We start from the raw sequence: 22,778 nt of genomic DNA on the forward strand, positions 1-22,778 counted from the left end.
TCGAGGTTAAATTTTATTTATTTAAATTCATAATTAGAAAAAATGGTACCAAATAAGAAATAAACAATTAATTTTTTTAATATCAATATCAATGCATCAGTATTTCCATCTGGACCAATTTGCTATTGGTTTCATTAGGCATTCGGTAAGGTAAAGTACCAGCGAAACTTGTTAATGCTTGTGCCTGCTCTCGTAAATCTCGAAACTGTTGTTCTCTAGTGGCTTCATCACCCGGTTTAGCAAATCGTAATTTTTGATACTGCCGATAAAGAATTGTCATAGTAGCTAAAAGAACATCTGACAATGTCCCTGAAACTTCAGGTGACACTCTTCTTAAAGCAGTAACTCTTTCATCAACTTCTTGAACATGAAGAGGTAATAATTTTGAATCGGAAATTGTTCGTAAAGCAGTTTGATACTGTTCATTGTGATACTGGTCGAAAAATGTCATTAAATCACGTAATGTGTAGAAAGCAGCAACTAACTCAGCAGATACCTGAATTGCAATCCCTTGATAACGTGAGCTAATTACATTAGCAATTGTTTGTAAACGAGACCTCAATGACCCAGCGGTATTTTTTTGACTTACTACTTGTGCTAATAACATACACATTAAGTTAAGTACTTTTTCATGATTACCAGCTAGATCGTACATAGTTACAGCTTCTTCTAACAATCCTTTTTGTAAAGAGTTTCAGCGCAAATATTAATAACTTTATCAACGTTGATCTGGAATTGGTCTAAAATACCGGGAAGTCTTCGGTCATTATCAATTTTACCAACTAACAATGAACGATTTTCTGGTGGTGAGTTGATGACCATTTCAGCAGCAGAGGCAGCAAACATATTTTGTCCGTTAGGATCTTTTATACACCTCAGTAAGAATAAGTAATGAAGACTCTCTTTTGGATCAGAACATTCAAAACGTTTAATGTACAATAAAATAAGTCTAGCAAAATTTAGTCTTTTTGCTGGTGGTTTATCGGCAGGATCAACTGTTATTAAAGGTGCTAGAACACTTTGACTAAGCGCTAATAAATTGTGTTCATTCATTGCTGCTGCTAGATGAACAGCATGAGGTAAGTGTCGGGCGTTGGCACCTCTTGCGAGAAATTCAATAGCTGCTTCAAATTGTCCAGTTAAAAATAACATTGAAAAATACAAAAATGGTTGTTCATGAGCATGATAATATGATTCTCCGTACTCTTCCAAAATAGTTGTTTGTAAATTCTCAAGAGTTAATTTATTTTCTGCATCTGATTGAGATCTTACTTGACATAATTTAAGCCATAAATAATCATCAGCAGTAGACATTACTTCAGAATGTAAGTCATCTGGATCGCAAGGTACGAGAGTACAGTAAGCAGCTCTTTTATAGGGATCTGTAGATGATCTTACGTGCTTACGATAGTGAAGCTTGATAACAGACTCACTTCGAGAACTGGGTCGTCGCTGTGGATTCTCGAGAGCTTCTTCCAGTGCTTGTTTGAATTCTTGAAATGATGAACCACGATTTCCGGAACGACGAGAATTGTCTACAGACTCATCTAATGATTGTCTGTATTCATGTGATGTTAATCCGTACTGATTAAGACATTGTAAAGCAGCTTTTAAATCTCCTGCTCTCATGCAATAATAAACAAGAGGCCAAAGTGGTCTGTCATTAACTACAGCATCTTCTAAATCACGTAAATTTTGTACCTTAATTCCAACAAAACTTGCTACTAATGGTACAGTACCTGGAATCCCACCGCGCTTTGCTTGGGCCAAATTATCATTAACCAATGAATTCATAAATTCACGATAACGATTTTCCAGATATTTTCGAGCTTGTTCAACTATTTTTTCTTCTATTTCTAAACTGCTACGTGATTTTACTTGATCTCCTCTAGTCGTTGGTGGAATATTCACCATGCACCCGACCATGTTCCACATGTCCAAAACTTTTTTGTCGTCAAATGATTCTGCAGCTTTTGAAAATGCGTTAAAAAGACTTGGTCTGGTGATACTTCTTAGTACATAGTCGTTGTATGATTTTAATTCTTTGACATAAGCCATTTCAATATTAGACAGTCCAGTCACCATAGAACCAGCCAATTTTGTTCTTTGAGGCGTACCTCTCAAATCAACAAGTTCGCCAGAAGGAGCAGTCATTGCATTTATAATCTCAAATCTCATCTGTTTCCATTCTCCAAGCATATGCTCCATTTGCTGAATTCTATTAAGCTCAAATGTCTGTCAAAATAAAAATTAATTGTTATTTATAAAAACATAAAGATTAAAAATTTTTTCGGTAAGAATACTTACGTCTTTGTGAACTTGTTCAATAATTGAAAGAATAGCATTTTCTTTTTCATTTCTCAAGTAACTGACAATATCAGTATCTGCGATCGGATCTAACGGTTCAAACGTACGTCTTGCGCTGAGTGAATTTAATTTCTGAGAAATTTGTGGCAAATCAATACCACGTGAACCTAACAAAAGGTGTCTGTAAATGGATAAATTTAATTTTAGCCAAATTAATCTTAACAACTGAATTATTACAACTACTATGATACATAGTGAGTAAATAACAACTTACGCTTGTACTTGAGTATCTTGAGTGCCGGTTTGTGTTACACGAGACCAAAGTTCATTGGAAGCTTCTAAAATTTGGCGAAGATTTCGTTCAACTTGTAACTCAGTAATGCTTTCAACAGTTGCAGACAACTGTTCAGCTGATCTTAATAATTCATTAAAATCTGAATCACTCATGATGATAAATATCTGTAATCAAATTTTAAATTATAGTATGATATTGCATGGATCAATTTATTTAAAGAATATATAACCTATACATTTATGTTTTTAATGTTTTTACCGCGCTTCTTGATTGACTTATAACCATCAATTTGGTAAATTATTTATGTGCTATAACATACTATACATGTATAAGTCACCAGTCACATTGGTGATACATACCAGTGTAACCAGATCGTGCGATTTTTTTACCCCCACTTTGTACCGCTTTCAATATAGTCAGATGAGAGTGTCCTACAAAGTGGGGGTAAGAAAAGAGCACGATCTGGCTACACTGATACTTACTTGGAATATAGAATCAACAATTATGGGTGCATTCTATTCAAGCGACATCAGTGGTGGTTTCAAATTAGTAATTTTATGGTTATTAACTGGCAATTGGTAAATTGTGCAGTTAAATAACCAGTAAAATGAAGTGGACAAAAGGACATACAAAAATAAATCGATTAAATCATTAATCTCCTAATTTTTTAGCATTGAGTTGATTGCCGACAGTTTTTCATAATAATCCACTCTTATAATTTAGAAGAAAAATATGAAAATTCCACTCTTATAATTTAGATGAAAAATATAAAAATGTATATCATCGAAGCAAACTATTCGTAACGTGATTGGTCGAATATATCATATGCATGAAAATGTATGCAAACCTTAAACTCAAACGCGCTCTTGCGCGCGCAAATTCGAATTCCAGTAATTTTTATAATACGAAAATAGGAAGGGGAATGAAACAAGAGTGACATGAGAATGTAAAACAATTTATTTTTCTCTACTTTTTCTGGCTGAAATGTAACGACCTCTACATTGAAATAGTTAGGAGTTCTAAGTTAGAACCTCACCCATTCACGTAAGCGCGTCGAGTGTATCTTTATGATGTTAATTTTTTTCAAGGTAGCCTTTATTTTGAATTCTGTCGTGATAACATTTGAAGCTAAAATCTCATGTCAAGATTTACATTTCAAATAAATTTAGTAAATTCGTTTCTACTATTTCAGAAAAACTCTACTTACTAAGAAAGCTTTTTAAAATGAAAAGTTATTGTTTTATTTGATTTTTAATGACATTGAAGTTGGCTGTCACTTGACAATTTTTTAATTTTTTTACCACAAATTTGCTCCAAAAAATTATTTTTAAAAAATTGCATTTGTAGTTTTATAAAATTTCTAAATGTCAATTTTTTTTTGCCTTAATTTATTTGTTACAAAAATTCTTAAAATTATCAACTACCTGCTAAGTTAATTTTCATGATTTTTTATCAAATTTCCTACTAAATTATTTCCGGAAAAGTTTAAATCAAAACTTGACATGCTCACAACATAACAGATCGATGTCGAGAAACATTTAAAACTAATGCTTGCTTTGTTTTCTAACAAGTCTAAATTTTAAAATAAAGTAAAAATTAAATTAGAAATAAAAAAAAATTTACATTAGAAAACAGAAAATGAACTGAAGGCACAAACTTAATTTGCATTTAAATACTTTTTTATTAAAATGTAACATAGTTTAAAATTTATTTGTCTCTTGATGTTTTTTAAAATTTTGTCGACCCTTAAACTTTTTATTACCCGCTAACTTTCCTTGTTTTCGAAGAGAATGTAACAATTGATTCTTTTTAATTATTTCAGATTTTTTGCCCGCATTTTTGGAACCACTTTGAGTATATTGAACATTTATTCTTCGGCCATTTAACTGAGAGTGATGTAGTGATAATCCTTTCTGTAATAAATAAACAGTTTATGAGTTTTACAGTTATAATTTTAAATACTCAAATTTAATAAATTTTTTTTGTTTGATTTAGTTTGTTACCTCATAATCGATACTATTGCTGAATTCAACATAAGCGAATCCTCGAGGTTCATTTGTTTTTTTAACAGTTGGAATTCTCACACTTACTACTTGACTAACTTCTTTAAGAAAATGATTTTTAATTTCTTCAACAGTTGCTCTAGAACATTAAAAATATAAAAATTATTCATCAAACTATTTTGAAATATTAGTCATAAAAAAAAAAAAGTATAACTATGCTTACTCATAAGGGATGTTACCGACAAAAAGAACATGTCGCGTTTTTTTTGGTTGTTGTTCTTTGCCAATCTCTTTTTTTGATTGTTTAATATGATTTGTTTTAGTTTCTTCTGTTTCTTCTTTGTTGGATAATGTTTTGATGTTATTGGCATTTTCTTTTTTAGTTTTGTTTGATGGCACGTCATTTTTATTTTTTTTATTTAGGTTTTTCTCATTTTTTATATTTTGAGTTTTCTTCGCGGGTGGTTCAGAATGTTCTTTTTCGACACTTTTCTCTATGTCATCAACAGTAACATCAGAGCCACATGCTTCTTCTGTAAATTCTTCTTCAACTTGTTTCTCCGGTAACGTTGTTTGGGTAATATTTTCTTGAACGCTTATTTTTTTTTTTAATTTAGCTAAATTTTTACGGGCATTTTTTGTAAGATTGTCTTTGCTAGAAAGAATTTCGATTTTTTTTTTCAGTTCTTCCACACTGTAAGTTCTTTTTTTTGGCTCACTTTCTTCTACTGTATTTTCAGTCTCCGATGAAACATGATCTGATTCATTAGTTGTATCATCCAATTTAATTTTTTTCACAGTAGTCTGATCCATATTATCTTTGGGAACATCTAAACTTTTTGTCTTTCTTTTTTTTCCTTTCAGAATAGATTCTTCCGGCAAATTACATTCATTATTTGTATTTTTCAAAGTTTTCTTTTTAAGAGTCTTCATGTTTTCTACTTTTGGTGGTTTCATTTTTTATGTATTTTGATGTTTAACTTTATGCTGCTTGATGGAACAAATTAATTATTAGGTAATCTAGGTTGGCAATTGGCGCACATTGTGACAGGGTGTTTCATGCTATTATTTTAATAAAACATTGGTTATAGAGCAGTAAAACCAAGTGCATAAATCCTGAAAAGGAACTAGAAATAAAATTGGTATTTTAGGAAAATAAATGCAATAAATGCAGGTAAAATTATATTTTTAATCTTGCATCAAGTTGCACTGGTGAGAAAGATAACCTACAAATAGCAGAGTAACAATAGAAATAAGCAGCGCAGGCGCAATGGGTGTCGTGAAGGCGGTAAATTCAAATCACAACAGCCAAGAAGTAAGCGACAACACATGTGAAAGTCAAGTGACCCTGAAAAAAAGAGGAAGAAAATCCAAAGCAGAAAAAGATATAAGAGCAGGTAACACGCAAAAAATTAATAAATTCCTCAAAAAACCTCCGCAACCATGGAGGAGTAATGAGATTGAGACTCTAGAAGTGGATAGTCTAGACGGTAGTCTGCCAAATTTTTTGGAGGACAGTCTGAATAATTTCACAGAGTGCAATGAGCGTTCATATGTATCAACACCCATACCAAATAAACGGAGTAACTTTAGCAGAGTTAGCAGTACACCAAAAAGAGGAGGATCGCAAATCATCAAGATCATAAGCAATGATTCCCTGGACAGGACAATTATTCCGGTGAGAAGAAGGTGTCACAGCGCAGGCAGATGCATAGAATGTACGAAGAAGGAGAGGCAGCTAGAAACATTGCAGAAGGAGCAGGAGGAGCTAAAACGAAGTACAGAAGAACAGCTCAAGGCAATGATGCAAGAAATAAATAAACTGAAGGTACAAATGAGCAAGCTAAAAGAGAAGAATAATGAAGCAAAGTTAAGCCCCACAACGCGTAAGAAAACAACACAGGAGAATACCGACAGGTTCCTTCAAAGACTCGACCACTTGCGTGAAAAACCTCCAATCAACCACCTGACAAAAAACAAAAAAGCAAGAATAAATCCTAGCCAGGAACAAGCGTCGCAGAGTAGAGGAAGAAAACACCAACAAGGCAATATTGAAAATAAAAAAGACAACCAAAAGATCAACGATGATGGAAGCAGGAAACGTAAACCTGAGGCTACAATAGAAAAACCAGGTGCCATGAGATTTGGAGAGCTCAAGAGAGAGGTGGACGAAAGACGTAGGAGAAGAAATAACATTGTCATCACAGGAGATTTTAATACTGACTGGATGGACACCAACAACATGTCCAACTGGCTAAAGATAGAGTTTGGCATCAGTACAAAAGTAAAAAAGGTAGTGACAGGCTAGAAGTTACTGATAGCAACGCTAGAGTCAATTAATCCAAAGAAAGTCATAATGGCGCAGAAAAGCAAGTTAAAAAGATCTAACCTATGGATAAATGATGACTACACCAGAAGAGAAGCCCATGTGCAAGCATGGATTAGACAAGAAGTGGACAAAGAGATCTCGCAAGGGAGAGCAGCAAAAGACGCCTGGTGGAGATGGGAAGACCTAAATGGCGACTTAATGCAGCAGCCATTTCGGAACCATGAAGAGCAGTAAACAAGAAATTAAAATTATACTATGGAATATTGCAGGAATCAAAAACGCTAAGTATGCAGATAACTTTCTAGAACTTGCTGACATAATTATTTTACAGGAGACGTGGGTAACCAAGGAAGCGCAACATAAGGCGGTAAAATCGCTAAATAATAAGTATCACTGGTGGTGCAAGGCTGCAGTGAAGCGAAAGAATACCAGAGGCAGAGCAAGCGGTGGACAGTTTCTCGGCATAAGGAACAGTATGTCCAAAAACTGGAGCATCAAAGAGTGGAAGCTAAGACTGCTGGCCACGTCTGATAAGTATAAAATAATAACTATATACAATAATGTTGGACTTAACGTAGCACGCAGAGATCTTGAAGAGCAGCTTTTCGAAGCTGTGAAATCTGGCAAAGCTACATATGTGATAGGAGACATCAATGCGAGAGTCGGTGAGGAAACTGGATACATCGACAGTGAGTGGGAAGAGCATGTTGGCGAGATAAGAAGATCGCAGGACAAAACTATTAATACTGAAGGTAGGAAGCTGCTGAAGATATGTGAAGAATGTGGACTGTACATCGCAAACGGACGAGTCAATGGAGATTCAACTGGTGAAGTCACTTTCGTAGGAGGTAAAGATGAGGTGTGTGCATCAGTACTCGATCTAGTAATATGCCTTGGACCAGATGCACTAAATAAAGTAAGCAGTCTGCAAATCCAGGCTAGACCAGAGTCAGATCATTTACCAGTAACAATGACTCTAAAAGAAGAACTACTGAATAGCCAGGACCAAGATCAGACAAAAGAACGTAGTGAATTAAGCAAAGAAAAACTAAAGTGGTGCGCAGATAAACAAGAAGAGTATACAGAGCTCATAAAAGAAGAATGGGTGTGGTTGGACTTAGGAGAAAACCCTGTTGACTGGCCACAGCTAAAGGCGTTATTGATAAACGCTGCGCGAAACTGCGGCATGTACAAGAAAAGAAAGAAGACTAAGACTCGAAGCACAGATCCTTGGTACAATGAAGCATGCAGAACAGCTAAAAAACAAACATGAGTGAATCTCAAAAAATTCCTGAAAAATAAATGCGAGGAAAACAAACAACTGTTGAAAAACAGCCGAAAGAAATTAAAAGAAACTTGCAAGGACAAAGAGAGAAAATGGAGGGAAGCCCTATAGAAAGATCTGGATAAAACACGAGACATGTCCCAATGGTGGAACAAAGTCAACTACTTCCGCGGAAACAAAAAAAGTACTCCTAGTGAAAATATCAGCGCGAAGCAGTGGAAAACACATTTTGAGAAAATACTAAACAGCAAAAACTCAACGCCAGATAAGTATGAGCAAAGAAAAAACAATATAGAAGAAAATAGTGTACCTGCTGGGATAATAAGAGATGAAGATCTTGATGCTGAGTTCACGAAAATAGAGCTACATGAAGCACTCAGCAAAATGAAGAATGGAAAAGCAGCTGGCGAGGATGGAATAACAATAGAGTTCCTAAAAGCAATTCCTGCAGAAAGAATGGATGAACTACTTAATTTACTGAACACCATCTGGAAAAACTGTAAACTCCCTGAAAGACGGGATATAGCAATAATAGTGCCGATCTTCAAGGCTGGTGACCCTGACATGCCAACCAATTATCGGGGAATATCACTACTAACTGCAGGATATAAAATCTTGACCAACATGATGGCCAGACGAATGAACAGATGGATAGAAAAGAATAAACTATTGAAAGAGAGTCAAGCCGGATACCGTAACAAAAGAGGCACCAGAGACCACATCTTTGTGATTAATGCGCTGGCACAAAATAAACTGAGACAACCAGGAGGCAAACTTTTCTACTGCTTTGTAGATTACAAGTGCGCCTTCGACAGTGTAAGCAGAGAAAAACTCTTCAGTAAACTGAACAAAATTGGCATTAACGGAAGGATGTTTGAGATGATTAAGACAATATACAGCAGAACCGTGAACCAAATAGACACTGAGATCTTTGAATCGTACGAAGGGGTGCGACAAGGCTGTGCACTGAGTGCAATCCTTTTTAATATATTTACTGACGACGTAGATGAAATTTGGAGTACAAAAGGTATTGGTGGTGCGGTGATGGGCAGTAAGAAATACTACGTAATCAAGTACGCTGATGACATGTGCCTAGTCACAGAAACAGCTAAAGGGTTGAAACAAATGCTAAAAGAGCTAGAAAAATACACGGATGGTAACGATCTGGTAGTTAATGCCTCAAAAACAAAGATCATGATAGTAAAAGCTGGCTGCAGAGAGGTAGAGGAACAAGAATGGAGCTTCAAGGGAGAAAAACTGGAAGTGGTCTCAGAATTCAAATATCTAGGATACTGGTGTACAGCCTCAGGCTCCTTCAAGAAGCACACTAAATGGCTAGTGAGCAAGACGCAGCAAGCGATGAATGCGACGTGGGGACTCATCAAAAGAGCAGGAAGAGCAACACTAAAGGAGAGGCTCCACCTGTATAACTCACTGGCGAATTCAGGAGCACTATATGGTGTAGAAGTGTGGGGTTGGGCCTTCAATGAAGACTACAATAGGTTGTATGCAAGAGCACACAAAATGGCGCTTGGTGTAGCCAAAAACACGCCAGAGTATATCTGGAGATTGGAAGCTGGAGTAGAGAGCAGCCTGTTCATGACAAGAAAGAGAGCCAGCAGATACTTAGTAGACATACTGAGGATGGAGGATAGCAGGTGGCCTAAGCTATGTCTTAGAGAAGAAGTGAGGAATATAATGAATGGTAAGCCGTCCAAGTGGGGTAAAGCAGTCGTACATACGCTAGAGTTGATGGAATGTGAAGATGTATTAGAGCTCATCTGGAGACGACATGACCCAGACGAGGTGCAGCAAAGACTAGAAGTAGGTTTTGGAGTACTACAAGTCCTGGAAGAGAAGAAGACCAGAGAAATGGTGTTTAAGTCAACTTACTGCCCACTATACAAGTTCATAAAAACCTCAGAAGGCTGCGAGGACTACTGGAAAGACAAAACTGGTGAAAGCTGGACGAAAGAAGTGTGGTCCAGACTAAGATGCGGCAGCGTTGACCGTTGCTTTAAAAAAGGATACAAAGATTGGACCTGCCGTATCTGTAATAGTCAGCAGGAAACACTTGCGCATCTGTTAACATGCAGAAAAGCCAGAAACTTATGCAGTGAAAAAACAATGCAAGTAATCCAGTCTTTGACAGAAAACAAATATGAGGCAGATCTGGACTTCTTAATCAAAGAACTTTTAAGAGGGCCCCCAGTACGTGAAGTGTGTAGCCTGATCGCAGCAATTGAGAAAGCAGGAAAAAGAGACGAGTAAACAGATGTAGTGCAATAAATATTATATAAGATAAAATATATATAGTTATGTTATAGATAATACTAAATGTAAAACTGTGCCCTAGTCATGAAGTAAATAAGTAAAGTAATTTATGTAAAATGGTTAAAAACTGTACAACGTGAACTAATAAATAATATTAGGTAATCTAATTTTTTTAATTTACAGGAATGTAAATGTAACAAACATTTGTTAATTTTTTTTTTTAACTTTTTAAACCAAATAAAATATTAATAGATTAACAATAAAAAAAATGCATATTCAGAAAATTTCAAAATCAATAATGTGTATATTTTCTAATGTGACATATTAAATAATTTACTTTACATAATTATAGTGCAAAATTTGTTTTAGGCCTGTTTCATCTACATTCATTCAATTTGAATCTAATTATGTTATGGGAAATAATGAAAAATTTGATTAATTAATTTTAAATTCAAAACTAATAGAATCATAAAATACAAAAAAATTGTGTAAATTTTTCATATTTTCATTATTTTTAAATATATAAAAACTACTTACGTTTTTTGATTATGTATTTATAAATGTTAAATCGTTTTTTGAAAATTTTTTGTTTTGCCTGCAGCACACGTGGTAATTTTTAGGTTACTTGAATCAAATAATTGACATTGGCCGAACGGAGTAAATTCTATATAGTATAAGAGTTTTGACGTCCCCACTTTGCTTATTTGTCATATGATTTCCTTACCTCACTTTGAGTAATTTTAGGGTGTGTGGGTGTGTGTTTGTGTAGGTAAATAGTATCATAATGACACTCGACGATGGGTTTTAGCGTCGAAATGTTGAAATGTTGCCTCTCCTGATAATTCTTACAACCATCTCGATGAAATGTCGGAGCGCCAAATTATAAGAACGTTATATTTTCTATAACAGAATTGCAACAATCAATTGAACTATTCATTAATTTTTCATAATTAAAATGAGAATCAATTTAGCAGATAATAATTCATTTAAAAAAATTTTTTAACAAATAAATTATGGCAAAAAAAAATAAGAACAAAAAATTGACATCTAGAAAATTAAAAAAGTAAAAAATGCAATTTTTCAGAATTAATTTTTCGGAAAAAATTTATTTAATAAAAAAAAAAAACAATTATAATAGTGACAGCTAACTTTAATGTCATCCAATTAAATTAAGACAACTGATACTGACAACTAATCGACGATTAATCGTAAGAAATTATTAATTTTAAAAAGTCGATTTATTAAACAGATTTATCACATCAGAACGTAATTATAACATCAATCGTAATTCTTTGTGAAAAAGTATAAATAGAGATAAAAAGTAACATTCGATGCACTTTAAGGAAGATATCTGAAATCGTGAAGGCATTTACGTATTTACGACGACGTGTGACACCTGTTCGGTTGGGCCAATCATGTTGATCTTCTTGCGCTATTGCACGTCTCAGCGCGAAGCATAAGTAGTGCTTTACTCTCACTCTCTCAAGGTTAAGCAATTATCTCGGCTTAAATTACTTTTATCCGAACTTTTTTGCACTTTGAGTATTGAATGAGTTTTGACAAATATCAATAATAACACTTTTGTATGACAATAGATACTTTAAAAAACACAATTTTTTCTGATAGTATAAAAAAAACCGTTTTGAAAATATATTTCGGTGGACGTCGGGTTGTCTGTGTATGCGTAGGATGTATATGGTCACGATAACTCCCCAAAAACTTCACTTTTTAAGTTCATTTTTTTTTTTTTTTCATTCGCTTCAGTATAATTCTAAGTGATAGGTTATTTAAAATTAGCGTCTAATTCATTGTAATTTAATTGCAAAATGAATAAATTCATTAACAGTAAAGCAATAACTTTTGAATACATCAACCGATTTTCATGCAGTTGGCGGCATTCGACGTAGTTTTTTCAAGCTCACAAAGAATTTTTAAGTTTGAATTGACGAGCTAAGAATTTTGGAATAATTCTGAAAAAACACCTTTTTCGGTTTTTTTTTCGTTCGAATGTCTCGAACGAATCAAGCAATTTTGGCCGGCTTGGCGGCGATCGACGAGGTTTTTTAATATTGAAAGCTCGTTAGTTTTTGGAATTGACCGGTCAAGCCGTTCAAAAGTTATAGAAGGCTTACATGCTTACACATGCACACAAACACACACACATACATATAGACATAGTGACACCTTCGCGAAAGTACTCAGGGAAACTTCCTAGGACCTCAGAAAATTTAGATCTGATAAGACTTCGATTTTTGCAAAACGGGGTAAAACCAATAACTTCCCAATTTTTGAAAATTTTCAATTTTCTTCGCGAGAAGTTAAAAAAAAAACATACACACACATACAGACACCATCTTAAAAATCGTCAGGGAAGGTTCCTAGGACCTTACAACGTCGAGATCAGGTGAAAACTTGATTTTCGAAAAACGGGGTAAAACCAATTTCCCGACTTTCGAAACTTTTTAATTTTCTTAGCGGGAAATTAAAAATTAAAGGATTTCCATGAGGAGAAAATTCAATTTTTATACCCAAAACGGCCGAAAAGACCCTAAGAATAATTTTATTTCGGTTTTTTATCCTTCCAAATAGTACATAACATAAAAAAAATTACCTCTGATAAAGTTTGAGTACCTTAATTATTGTATAAGTTACGAGAAATTTAGAAAGATTTCTTCAAAACTGACTACTTCAATACGTGTTGAGATGAAGAACTATAAATTTATATTGATTCTTCTTTTATCATTTATAATAACATTCAAAAATTAAAAATTTTATACTTTTTTTTTTCTAAATAACTTTTATGAAAACTAAATTTAATTTTCTTGAACTGCAGAAGAAAGGTTGTAAAATAACTTTTAATTTCCATATCTCCACGAGTTTCTAGGGTAAAATGAAATAATTTTTAGAAACTGTAAGAAATCTATTTCCATTTCGGCTGTTAAATGGTTTTTTTCCATGATTGTATGTAATCGTGCATGATTCGGACAAAGTTATGCCTGCTTTTTCGTCATTCAAATTCATGCTATCAATGAAGTGATTAAAGCTTGTGCTGTATACTTCAAGGATTCTAAACTTGAGCCTCGCCACGAACAATTACAAGTCATATCCAGCTCAAAAAACAAAATTACAACTAACAAGTAATACAATAAGATATGAAGATCGAGAAGAGATCTAGACAAAATGTAGGCCTAGATTCATGAATTATATGATATACAAATTGCAAATAAATGCAGTATACAAATATTAGTGAATCGTTATCTAGCAGAAATATGATGTTTTTATCTTAAGATTTTAACAAACAAAAAAAAAAAAAAAAAAAAAAAAAAAGACAAGTGAAAATAAGACAGTTTTAATTTCTGACGAATTTTATCACATGTTGAACGTTTTGATTTAGTACTCATAAAGTAACTAATTTTTAGTTGATTCCTCATTTAATACTATGTACAGCTTTTGTCTTGCTTATTTTCCAACTCGATAAGTCTATTATATGTGTAAAAGTGTTCACCATATAAAAATCGAGGGTGAACATATATATGAAACTCGCTACATGTCGTTAAAACACTCACTTCTATCCCAGGTTGTAGTAGCTGATAAGAAAACGTGACCGTGACGTCAATAAACACAGGTATATGAGCAACGGTGAGACTAAGTCCACGTCACTTGTTCTTAAACGCTGCTCCATACATTTTTCTTAATTATTAAGGTTCACTCAATTGTATTAATTTTACATATTTTCACGGTCCTGGCAAATTCAACACTTACAATTATAAAAAGTTTTTTCGTAAAAAATAAAAAAAAGAAATTTATTTTTAATCAAGAAAGTTGAGAAGGTAAGTAAAAGAATTATTATAGAAGTTTAAAATTTTGAAGTATTGCACACTTTAAGCGCGAAATATTATATATGTTCGACTCTCACTCATATTTTTTTATTTCTTTAGTCTCTTATTGTCCAAAATAAATAGAATCTTTTTCACCCAAATTATAGTTAAAAAAAATAATTAAAAAGAATAAATAATAATAGTAACAATGACAGAAAATCATACATTTACACGTGATGTTATAAATAATTTCGATTCAGCTGAATTTTCTAAGGTCAAAAATTTAAACAGTAAATTATAAACATACTATTATTACAACCAGTACATTATTCTTCTTTCAATAATCATCCCGCAGAAACTTATGTAATATTTATACTACCAGATAACACTTAAATAAATTGTGATTTTAACTTTTGTGATTCATTGTATCATATTTTTGTTAGTATTCTAAACTATTTTGAATTAATAATAAAGTATTAATTAAAAGAATATAGAGAAAAAAATTAAATTTTTCCATATTACAGTCTTGAATAAGACATTACTTACAAGTTTTATATTTTTATCTTTTGATATCATTAAAAATGATATCTTGACATTTCCTTTTTTAACAAATATACGGTAGATTTTCGGAGGTATGTCTATTTCACTCTTATTATCACATTCCTTATCATATCTCGTCTGCTTGATTATAGATAATGATATATATTTTCTTACTTTATGATAAAGATATAAAAAAAAGTTAAGAAACAATAGTGATTCGTTTTGTTGTAATCATAATTCATTGTAATTTTATCGTTCTATTTTATTTAGGTCCTTAAATATTATAAATTCAACTATAAGAATTTATATTTTAATTAAATCTAATTTAAATTTTATAGAAATTTAATATTCTATCGATAAAAGAAAAAAAAAAATGCAAGAAATCTTCATCATCATGTATGTCTTCGCTCGGTTAAATTATTGATAAAATTGTTAAGAATTTCCAAAATTTAATATGAATAAAACAATTATTTTTATTGTTTCGACAGCTGTTTTTTCTTACACAATATAAAATAAAAAAAAAATTTTAATACATGATTGTTATTGAAAAATAATATGATAAAATTGTACGTGAAGCAACGTGTTTTTTTCCTTTCCTTTTCTTTTTTATGAAATATATTTTCGATTGATCTAAATAAATTCTAAAAAAATGCACCGTACACTTACTAACATGAATGATTGAACTATTTAACCAGTTGTTGAGCACAGGTGAATACATTATATGATCAAATAAAGAACGTTAACAGACTAATATAACACTCCCATTTTACAGAAAAGAAAAGAAAAGACGGATAAAAAGATGGAGACCAAATGTCCCATTTGTTTGTTCAAACATTAGGAACACTGTGATAATCGCATGCTGTTGGAATGAATTTAACGAGTTCTTAATCTTACGCAAAATGTCCCTACTCTTTAGACTTCAGAGACGTATTTTGAACCTCTTCGTTCACGTATGTTTCATCGAACACCTTTTATTTAGTCGTTCTTTGAACGTTGAGTGCGAACTACAGCTCGATTACCTACGACACCGGTCTGCATTTTTTTTAATTCTATTAAAAATTCACACTTTTTCTCATTATAGAAAGTAACAAATTCATAAATAGGCTAAATTTTCAATAAATTACTGATAATGTGGATATTATTTTTAATCTGTTTTTAAAAAATTAAAAAAATCAATCGATCAATAGATTCCTTTAAAAAATATACGTAATAAAATTAAATTTTCATGTCAGAAAGTTTGCCGCGCAATCAGATAAGTGCTAAATAGAATTGTCGGCTAACACTACCTCGATAACGAGCTAAATTTGTAGAAGATATACTTGGCCTTGTTTTTTTTTTTCGTACTGAAAATAATAGAAAGAATTTCGCCGATATTCAAAGTACTCTGCAGGAATTCAAAACAAGTTTTGGATGGATCAAATGAAGAAGAAATTATGAGAGAATTAATTTAAAAAAAATTTTTAAAAACAACAATATCTAGTGTATAACTACTGTGAGTGCATACAAAAGATAAAATATCATCAAAGATGGACGCTATGAAGAGAGCTATCCATCGACAGTATGGTAATAATGACACTGTCATGGAATTGCTCTCTTTGTTGACGCCGTCGAACTCAACGATTTATTCTTTTGAAAAGACTAACTGTTTTGCACACTTTCAACATCAAGTCACTGGACGATTTATATTCATATAGAGTTTTAGGAGGATGTTTTCGATTGACTTTTAAAATTAAATTATTGAAGCTACAATAAATAATCATATAAACTTAATATTAAACGCATATTGAATGATTTTATGTTTAAGTTTAAAATTAAAATCATATGTTTATATTTATACGCAAGCTTTGTTGATAATCTTCATGTAATCATGAAACCTAAAAATTCTAAATATACATTGTAATTATATAATTATACATTATGAAATTATTTATCTTTCTTGTAATTTTATTTTAATTGTAACCAACAATACTTTTTTCAAACTTACTTGATCAAAGAAAATAAATTAAGATTAATTTTGTAACTCTATCTTGATTATGTAATTGCTAAAATATCTTCCAGGTTTTCACGCTCAACCACAGTTTTTTCAGTAAAGTTTTTGAGTAAGCTTTTTAAACTATAAAATGCTTTCTATCGTGTAAATAAAAAAATTTTATAGTATTACATTGAAAATTATTTAAAAAAAGTATAATGAATTAAAAAGTCGGTATGAATGTATGATTATGCACAAATCATGCTCAATCATAAGTTACTAGGGGAGAATATTTGAATATTATCACGCGAAGTTATACAGAATAACTTTGCATGAACGTACGTTAATATATCTAGTTTATTTAAATTTGACTTAAGTCAAACTTGGTCATGCATGTCTGCACTTAGCGAAAAAATCGGCTTCGCCTCGGCCAACAATTACATGTGATCTGAGACATTTCTTACTTTACTTCCCTCGGTGTGTAATATACTACTCCATGCATACCATATTTTGAATTTTCATCAGGGTATCCGAGTTTTTCCAAACTTGGATTAATCGATTTGGAAAAACTGTTTCATGTATCGATCTACAAATTAACAGGTCTATTAGTAAAGTATAAAAGTGTAATAGTTTGTAGGAAAATTAGTTGCCGCATCAAAATTCATCAAAGATTCGGTCGATTTATTGAAGAAAAGAAAAGAATACCTTTTTTTGACTTTTTTCAAAGTTATATGGAGAGAACAAAAAGTTGATGTTTATTCAGAAATTACAAAAGAATCTCGTAAAAAATTATTCCAATTTCTATTCTCAAATTTTGTATACGACCATTGGTTTTTGAGATACCAGTATTTAAGGGGCACAACCCTAGTGAAATTTTCAAAAAATCGATATTGTTTTTTTATTTCTTATTTCGATTGCAATCCATGGTTCTACCTTTAAAAATAACATATTAAAATTTCAAATCGTTACACTCAAATAGTTTTTTAGTTACATCCACTTAAAGAGCAGCCGCTCGGCCGGTAGAATAGGATCATTTTATCTTTAAACGCTTTTTTCTTGAAACAGCATTTTTCGAATTTGCAAGAGTGATTACTTGAAGACAAATAATCCGATCACTACTAAATTTTTTTTTTTGTATGTTCTGTATATAGTTCTCCATACGACAACCCTCCAGTTTTTTGATCTGATAAAATATTGAATTTTGGCAGGCCAAAAACGACCAAAATTTTGGGTAAAATTCAACTTTTTTTTTAAAAAGCCGTCATTTTGTCAATTTTTGATATTTTTTTTCGACCGTGGGTCATCCCGTGGGTACGGACAATATCTTGTAGTTTAACAAGAATTTTTTTTTGATTTCATTCACGGAAAGGCCGGAATCACTCCAGCAGTGGAGGACCTTTTTTTTAGCGCCGTCGGAGATCGCGTGTAACTTGGAAAACATTAAATTTTTTTCTTTAAAAATTTTACTGTATATTCTGAAAATATGTATTGATATACCCTTAAAATTTTAAAACAATTCAGCTTTTTTTATTTTAATTCCCAAAAATTGCCTTTTTTTAGGCTGTCACACTGGTTGTACCCCTTAAGGACAAAAATATCCTTTTTTATTAAAAATTTGATATGTCCGTGAGAACACATAGAAAAGTTTCCATTGAGAAATTAGACCTGAACAAATAATTGATAATTTTCTAAAGTAGTTATTAATTCCGGTATTTTGAGGTCTTAAAAAACCGTTCCGATTATTCTAGGCTGAATAACCAATCACGAGCCGCTTCCAAGATATTGAAAATGTGAAAACCACCAAAATAGTTTTTTTAACGATTTATGGATTATTTTTTCACGATAACTTTATTATTCTTTGACCAATCGACTTAAAGTGCCAAATATATTTTTCATGATGAAATAATTGCGTCAAATACAGCCAAGTAAATTAAAATCGAACGACGCTTTTAAAAGTCATTAAGACCCTAGCGATCTCGACGATCCGGTACAGAGTAAAAATGAAATTATTATTTTTTACGAAAAAATAATAAATTTCGTTCGACCGCCGCACCACCGCTGCACTACCACCGTTTGGTGGACTACTACGCCGCACGCTAAGAATTTACTCTCCCTAGTATCGCATCACCGCGCCGCACCCATTCTAAATCATACCTACAATTTCACAAAAAATGGCATCATAATTAATTTATTACGCAATAATTAATTAATAAATAACTTGAGTAGAAATTTTTATTCAAGATCTATTGTTCATCCTCCTTTTATTTAAATGCCTAATATTCAAACAAAAAAAAATTATTCTTTATCAAGCCAAAGTACCGCGAAAATATTGATTTTTTAGTCGTATCGTTGATGTAGATTTTTAATTTCGTCTTCGGGTTGAACAGAACCGGCACGCCTATCGAAATACCCTAAAAGAATTTCTAAAATCAAACTGCAACGGGATTCAAACCTCGGTCGTCTGCATAAAGGTCTCGAACATTGCCAACTATGTTGCAAGCCTTAAGTTAACTAAGCGAATTTCGTTTAGCTATTTGAATGATCAACAAATATTTTATTTCAATCGAAATTTATTATTTTCTCGTTAAAAACAATAATTTAATTTTACTCGGGAAGTTGATAATTTGTAATTCGTCACAGCTGTAGTGCGGCGGTGATGCGGCGAATGAAAATATTTTTACTTGTCACGGCGGTGGTGCGGAGGTAATGCGGCACTTGTAAAATAATAACGTGAAAACTTGGATGAAACTATGGAGGGTAGAAGTACCTTTTTGGGGAGTATACTCCTTTATAGAATTTAATTGGGTACCAACGGAGTTTAGGCGGTGTTTTAGCGGAAGAAACGCGGAGTATGTGTGTAGATGCGACACAAGATTCCAACGGTGTCTCATCAGGGTTTCCGTGAAGTATTACCAGTATTCTCACTGAGTATTATCGGTATTCTTACGGAATATTGCTGGTTCTCCCGCGAAATATCGATAGAGTATTCACAGGTATTACTGGTGTTTCCACGGAATATTGCCGGCGTTCGAGCGGGGTCTTTGAGTAAATTCTGCAGTGTTATCGCAGGATTTAACTGGAGTTTTGTCGGAGTTCTCGTAGAGTCAATACGATATTTCATAGAATTTTCGCGGAGTTTTAACAGTGGTTTCCGATTTTTTCAAATAACCTTAGATGCTGTATTGTTTATAAAAACTGAATAACCCAAAGAAAATTATTCACAATAAGAAGTTCCATCAATTTGAATTACAAAATTCAGTCCCAATTATATATATATACACAGAATGTATCAAGTTTTATAAGTTTCTAGAAGACATAGATAATTCACAAATGACGAATTCATAACAATTCTTCTTCAGTACACTCAACAAAAGCGTCTAAAAAATTTCGTTATAATATATTCTTTCCAATAATCAAAAAACACAAAAGTTCTTATTAAAGTAATGACTAATTCATCTCAACTCTCAACTATAATACATTTCGATAAATAATAAACCTGATACATCAAATAATTGTAAATAAAACATCTGAACATTTCACTTACATGACTTGGATCAGTGAGTAACGTAACAGAGTGATAGTCGTAAGGTACTGCGTTCAAATCCACCGGAGACCCATAGATTTTTTCATGAAATATTAAGATCATCCTCTAAAATAAAATACATGAAAGTCTTGAAGTTAATTAAAGGTCGAAATTCGCAAAAAACGGACCACGATTCATTATTGGTTAAAATTTAGGCGCGCGCGTAGCGCGCTATTCAAATTTCTAGTAAGGTAAAAACTTCATTCGTGGCACTTTTTCTTTCAATGAAATAATGTTCTACTTGGAATAATAATTAAAAATTTTTTTGATCTAAAGGTATTAAAAATTAGAAATAATTTATTCGTTATTGAAATTAACCCTCTGAGCCTTCTGGGCGTTTCCCCCACTGTTGGTGAAACGCCCCCTTCTACATTTATTTTACACGCTCCCTACTCCGGTGCCACGCGGCTCACTTAGTACAACTTCGGCGTTAAAGGGTTAATGTTTTCATTAATTGAATAAGTACCAAAATCAAAGAAAGTGTCAGTAATGGGGTCTTTTACCCTAGTTACTAATTGAATTCAACATTAATATGCAGTAATTGATCTTTTTCGTATGCCTCAAGCGCGAATGCGCGGAGACTATTCTCTTCTAACGCCTGAAAAACTAAATCCTCGATTTGATTATGTGAAATCTTGTCCATATTTAATAATAGTTTTGAAAATCTTATAAAAATTATCCTAATAGGAAGAAAAATGATTAACCAATGCATCAAGAATAATTTATGGTAGACTAATTAAAATATTCAGTAAGAAAAACTATTTAAAAAAATTTTTAATTGGCATGTGGAGACAAATTATGAAGACCCTATAGACTTGATGCTTTATATTGAAAAAAAAAAAAAAAAAAAAAAAAAAAAGGCGGCAATACTCTGTGAAAAAACTGGCAATATTCCACGAAAACTTTGACAAAACGCTTTCAGAATCTCGTGTAGCAACTGCAAAAACTCCGCGTTTCCGCCGTTTAAACAACGCTGGGCGATATCTTGAGTTTCAGCCAAATTTTCTCGGAGTTTCGGCGATGGTGCCTAAACCGCTAGAGTGATTCAAAAGTTTTTTTGAAATAACTTTAAAATTCTTCGACCATTTAACTAAAAAAATAATATTATATAAACTTTATGTATTTCAAAAAATTCGTCTATTAGTGTCAAAAGAATCAAAATTACACGACACGTTCAAAAGATATTGTAGTTTAATAATTTCAAATAAATGGATTGAAAAAATCATCAGATTTTGAAGCTTTAAAAATTCAGTAAAAATATTTTTATAAGAACAATAAAATTGCTTACATACAAAAATAATTTATTTTTTGTATTGTTTCGTATCTACTCAATACTTCATAAACAGTTTTTGAAAAGTAATTACAGAAACCGATAAAAATGTTATCATTCAAAAAAATCCTCACAATTGTTGATAGTTTTTTTTTTAAGTCTGTAAGTGCATATGTAGTTAAATCGAGCGACAAACCTTCCACAAAAGAGCACCGCAGTGACTACGAACAAGAGATTTAATCTGATTTATTCATCATCAACGATACAATATTGATTGGTTGGCAAGTGAATCTCTTGATAAGAATAAAAATATATGTATAAAGCCGTCTAAAATTTAGACATGACCGATCTCAATATTTCGAAATAGTGGTAAGAGAATTTTTAAAATAAAAAAATCCGAAGTAAAGCGACTCTTAAATAATACTAGTAACGATAATGTCTATTTTTAATGTCTCCTAGGAAATTTATTTAATTTAGGATAAAATTTTTGAAAATTGTATCATCAGTATTAAATTAGTTATTTAATTGTTATTATAATGTTAAAAAATTGTAATGAGTATAAACGTACTATTATTAATTAATATTTATACACTTCCCTATATCATTTTTTTGAATTCATAACCCAAATATATCGACTGGAATGTAAAATTAAAAAATATCCTTTTATTTGATTTATGCTCAGACGTTTGTTTATATCAAATAAGTCTTATGAACTTTTTTACCTACTATGTACCTACTAGGCTACAATATTTTTGAATATTGAATGTAAAAAAGCAATTTCAAACGAAATGATGATCGACGATCTTGTGGATGAATCTTGATTATATCAAATCTCGACATTTTAAGATCGAAATAAATTTCTCTAATTTCAGAATAAAGACTAGTTGAATTTTGAATTACGTTTACGAAATTTACCAAATGAAATGAAATTTAGAAGCATTCAAAAAGATTTGACATACAGACTGAATTTAGATTTTGTGATAATTTTTAACATTGATCGGCTAAAAAGATTTTGAGAAATTTTAAGTAAAATTAAAAAACAAAAAAATTTTTTTAATGAATTTTTAATTACTAAACTGATCACCGTGTGTTATAAAATTGTTGA

The 22,778-nt window shown here is 32.0% G+C and overlaps 2 protein-coding genes across 5 annotated transcripts; both read right to left on the reverse strand.

Annotated features, from left to right (window-relative positions):
• Nucleotides 1-2,902, reverse strand: LOC141528110 (nuclear pore complex protein Nup93). The gene is given in 5 exon segments (XM_074243980.1): nt 1-687; nt 690-2,235; nt 2,308-2,488; nt 2,582-2,766; nt 2,861-2,902. Coding segments are annotated over 5 exon segments (2,538 nt in total). The 5' UTR covers nt 2,888-2,902; the 3' UTR covers nt 1-88.
• Nucleotides 2,903-4,259: 1,357 nt separating this feature from the next.
• On the reverse strand, nt 4,260-11,317 carry LOC141528068 (uncharacterized). 4 transcript variants are annotated; one of them, XM_074243925.1, is made up of 4 exons: nt 11,031-11,317; nt 4,829-5,595; nt 4,606-4,744; nt 4,260-4,515 (listed from the first exon to the last, which is right to left on the reverse strand). In XM_074243925.1, the coding sequence occupies exons 2-4, from the start codon at nt 5,560-5,562 to the stop codon at nt 4,303-4,305; spliced, it is 1,086 nt and encodes a 361-aa protein (XP_074100026.1). In that variant the 5' UTR covers nt 5,563-5,595; nt 11,031-11,317; the 3' UTR covers nt 4,260-4,302. The 4 variants fall into 4 exon arrangements, with proteins under 4 accessions (XP_074100026.1, XP_074100025.1, XP_074100024.1 ...); XM_074243924.1 differs by having other exon boundaries at nt 4,829-5,721; XM_074243923.1 differs by having other exon boundaries at nt 4,829-5,732.
• Nucleotides 11,318-22,778: the final 11,461 nt, after the last annotated feature.

Source organism: Cotesia typhae, unplaced genomic scaffold, assembly GCF_013202065.1.
Source record: "Cotesia typhae breed Kobodo isofemale line unplaced genomic scaffold, CoteBio_Ctyphae contig_42, whole genome shotgun sequence".
In the NCBI taxonomy this organism is placed as follows: domain Eukaryota; kingdom Metazoa; phylum Arthropoda; class Insecta; order Hymenoptera; family Braconidae; genus Cotesia; species Cotesia typhae.

Excerpts from the sequence above, each read along its gene's own strand:
- LOC141528068 (XM_074243925.1), bottom strand. The coding sequence starts at position 5,562 with ATGAAACCACCAAAAGTAGAAAACATGAAGACTCTTAAAAAGAAAACT. Across the intron at positions 4,745-4,828 it reads GTCGGTAACATCCCTTATGA|AGCAACTGTTGAAGAAATTA; the intron begins GTAAGCATAGTT and ends TTAATGTTCTAG. Across the intron at positions 4,516-4,605 it reads GCAATAGTATCGATTATGAG|AAAGGATTATCACTACATCA; the intron begins GTAACAAACTAA and ends TATTTATTACAG.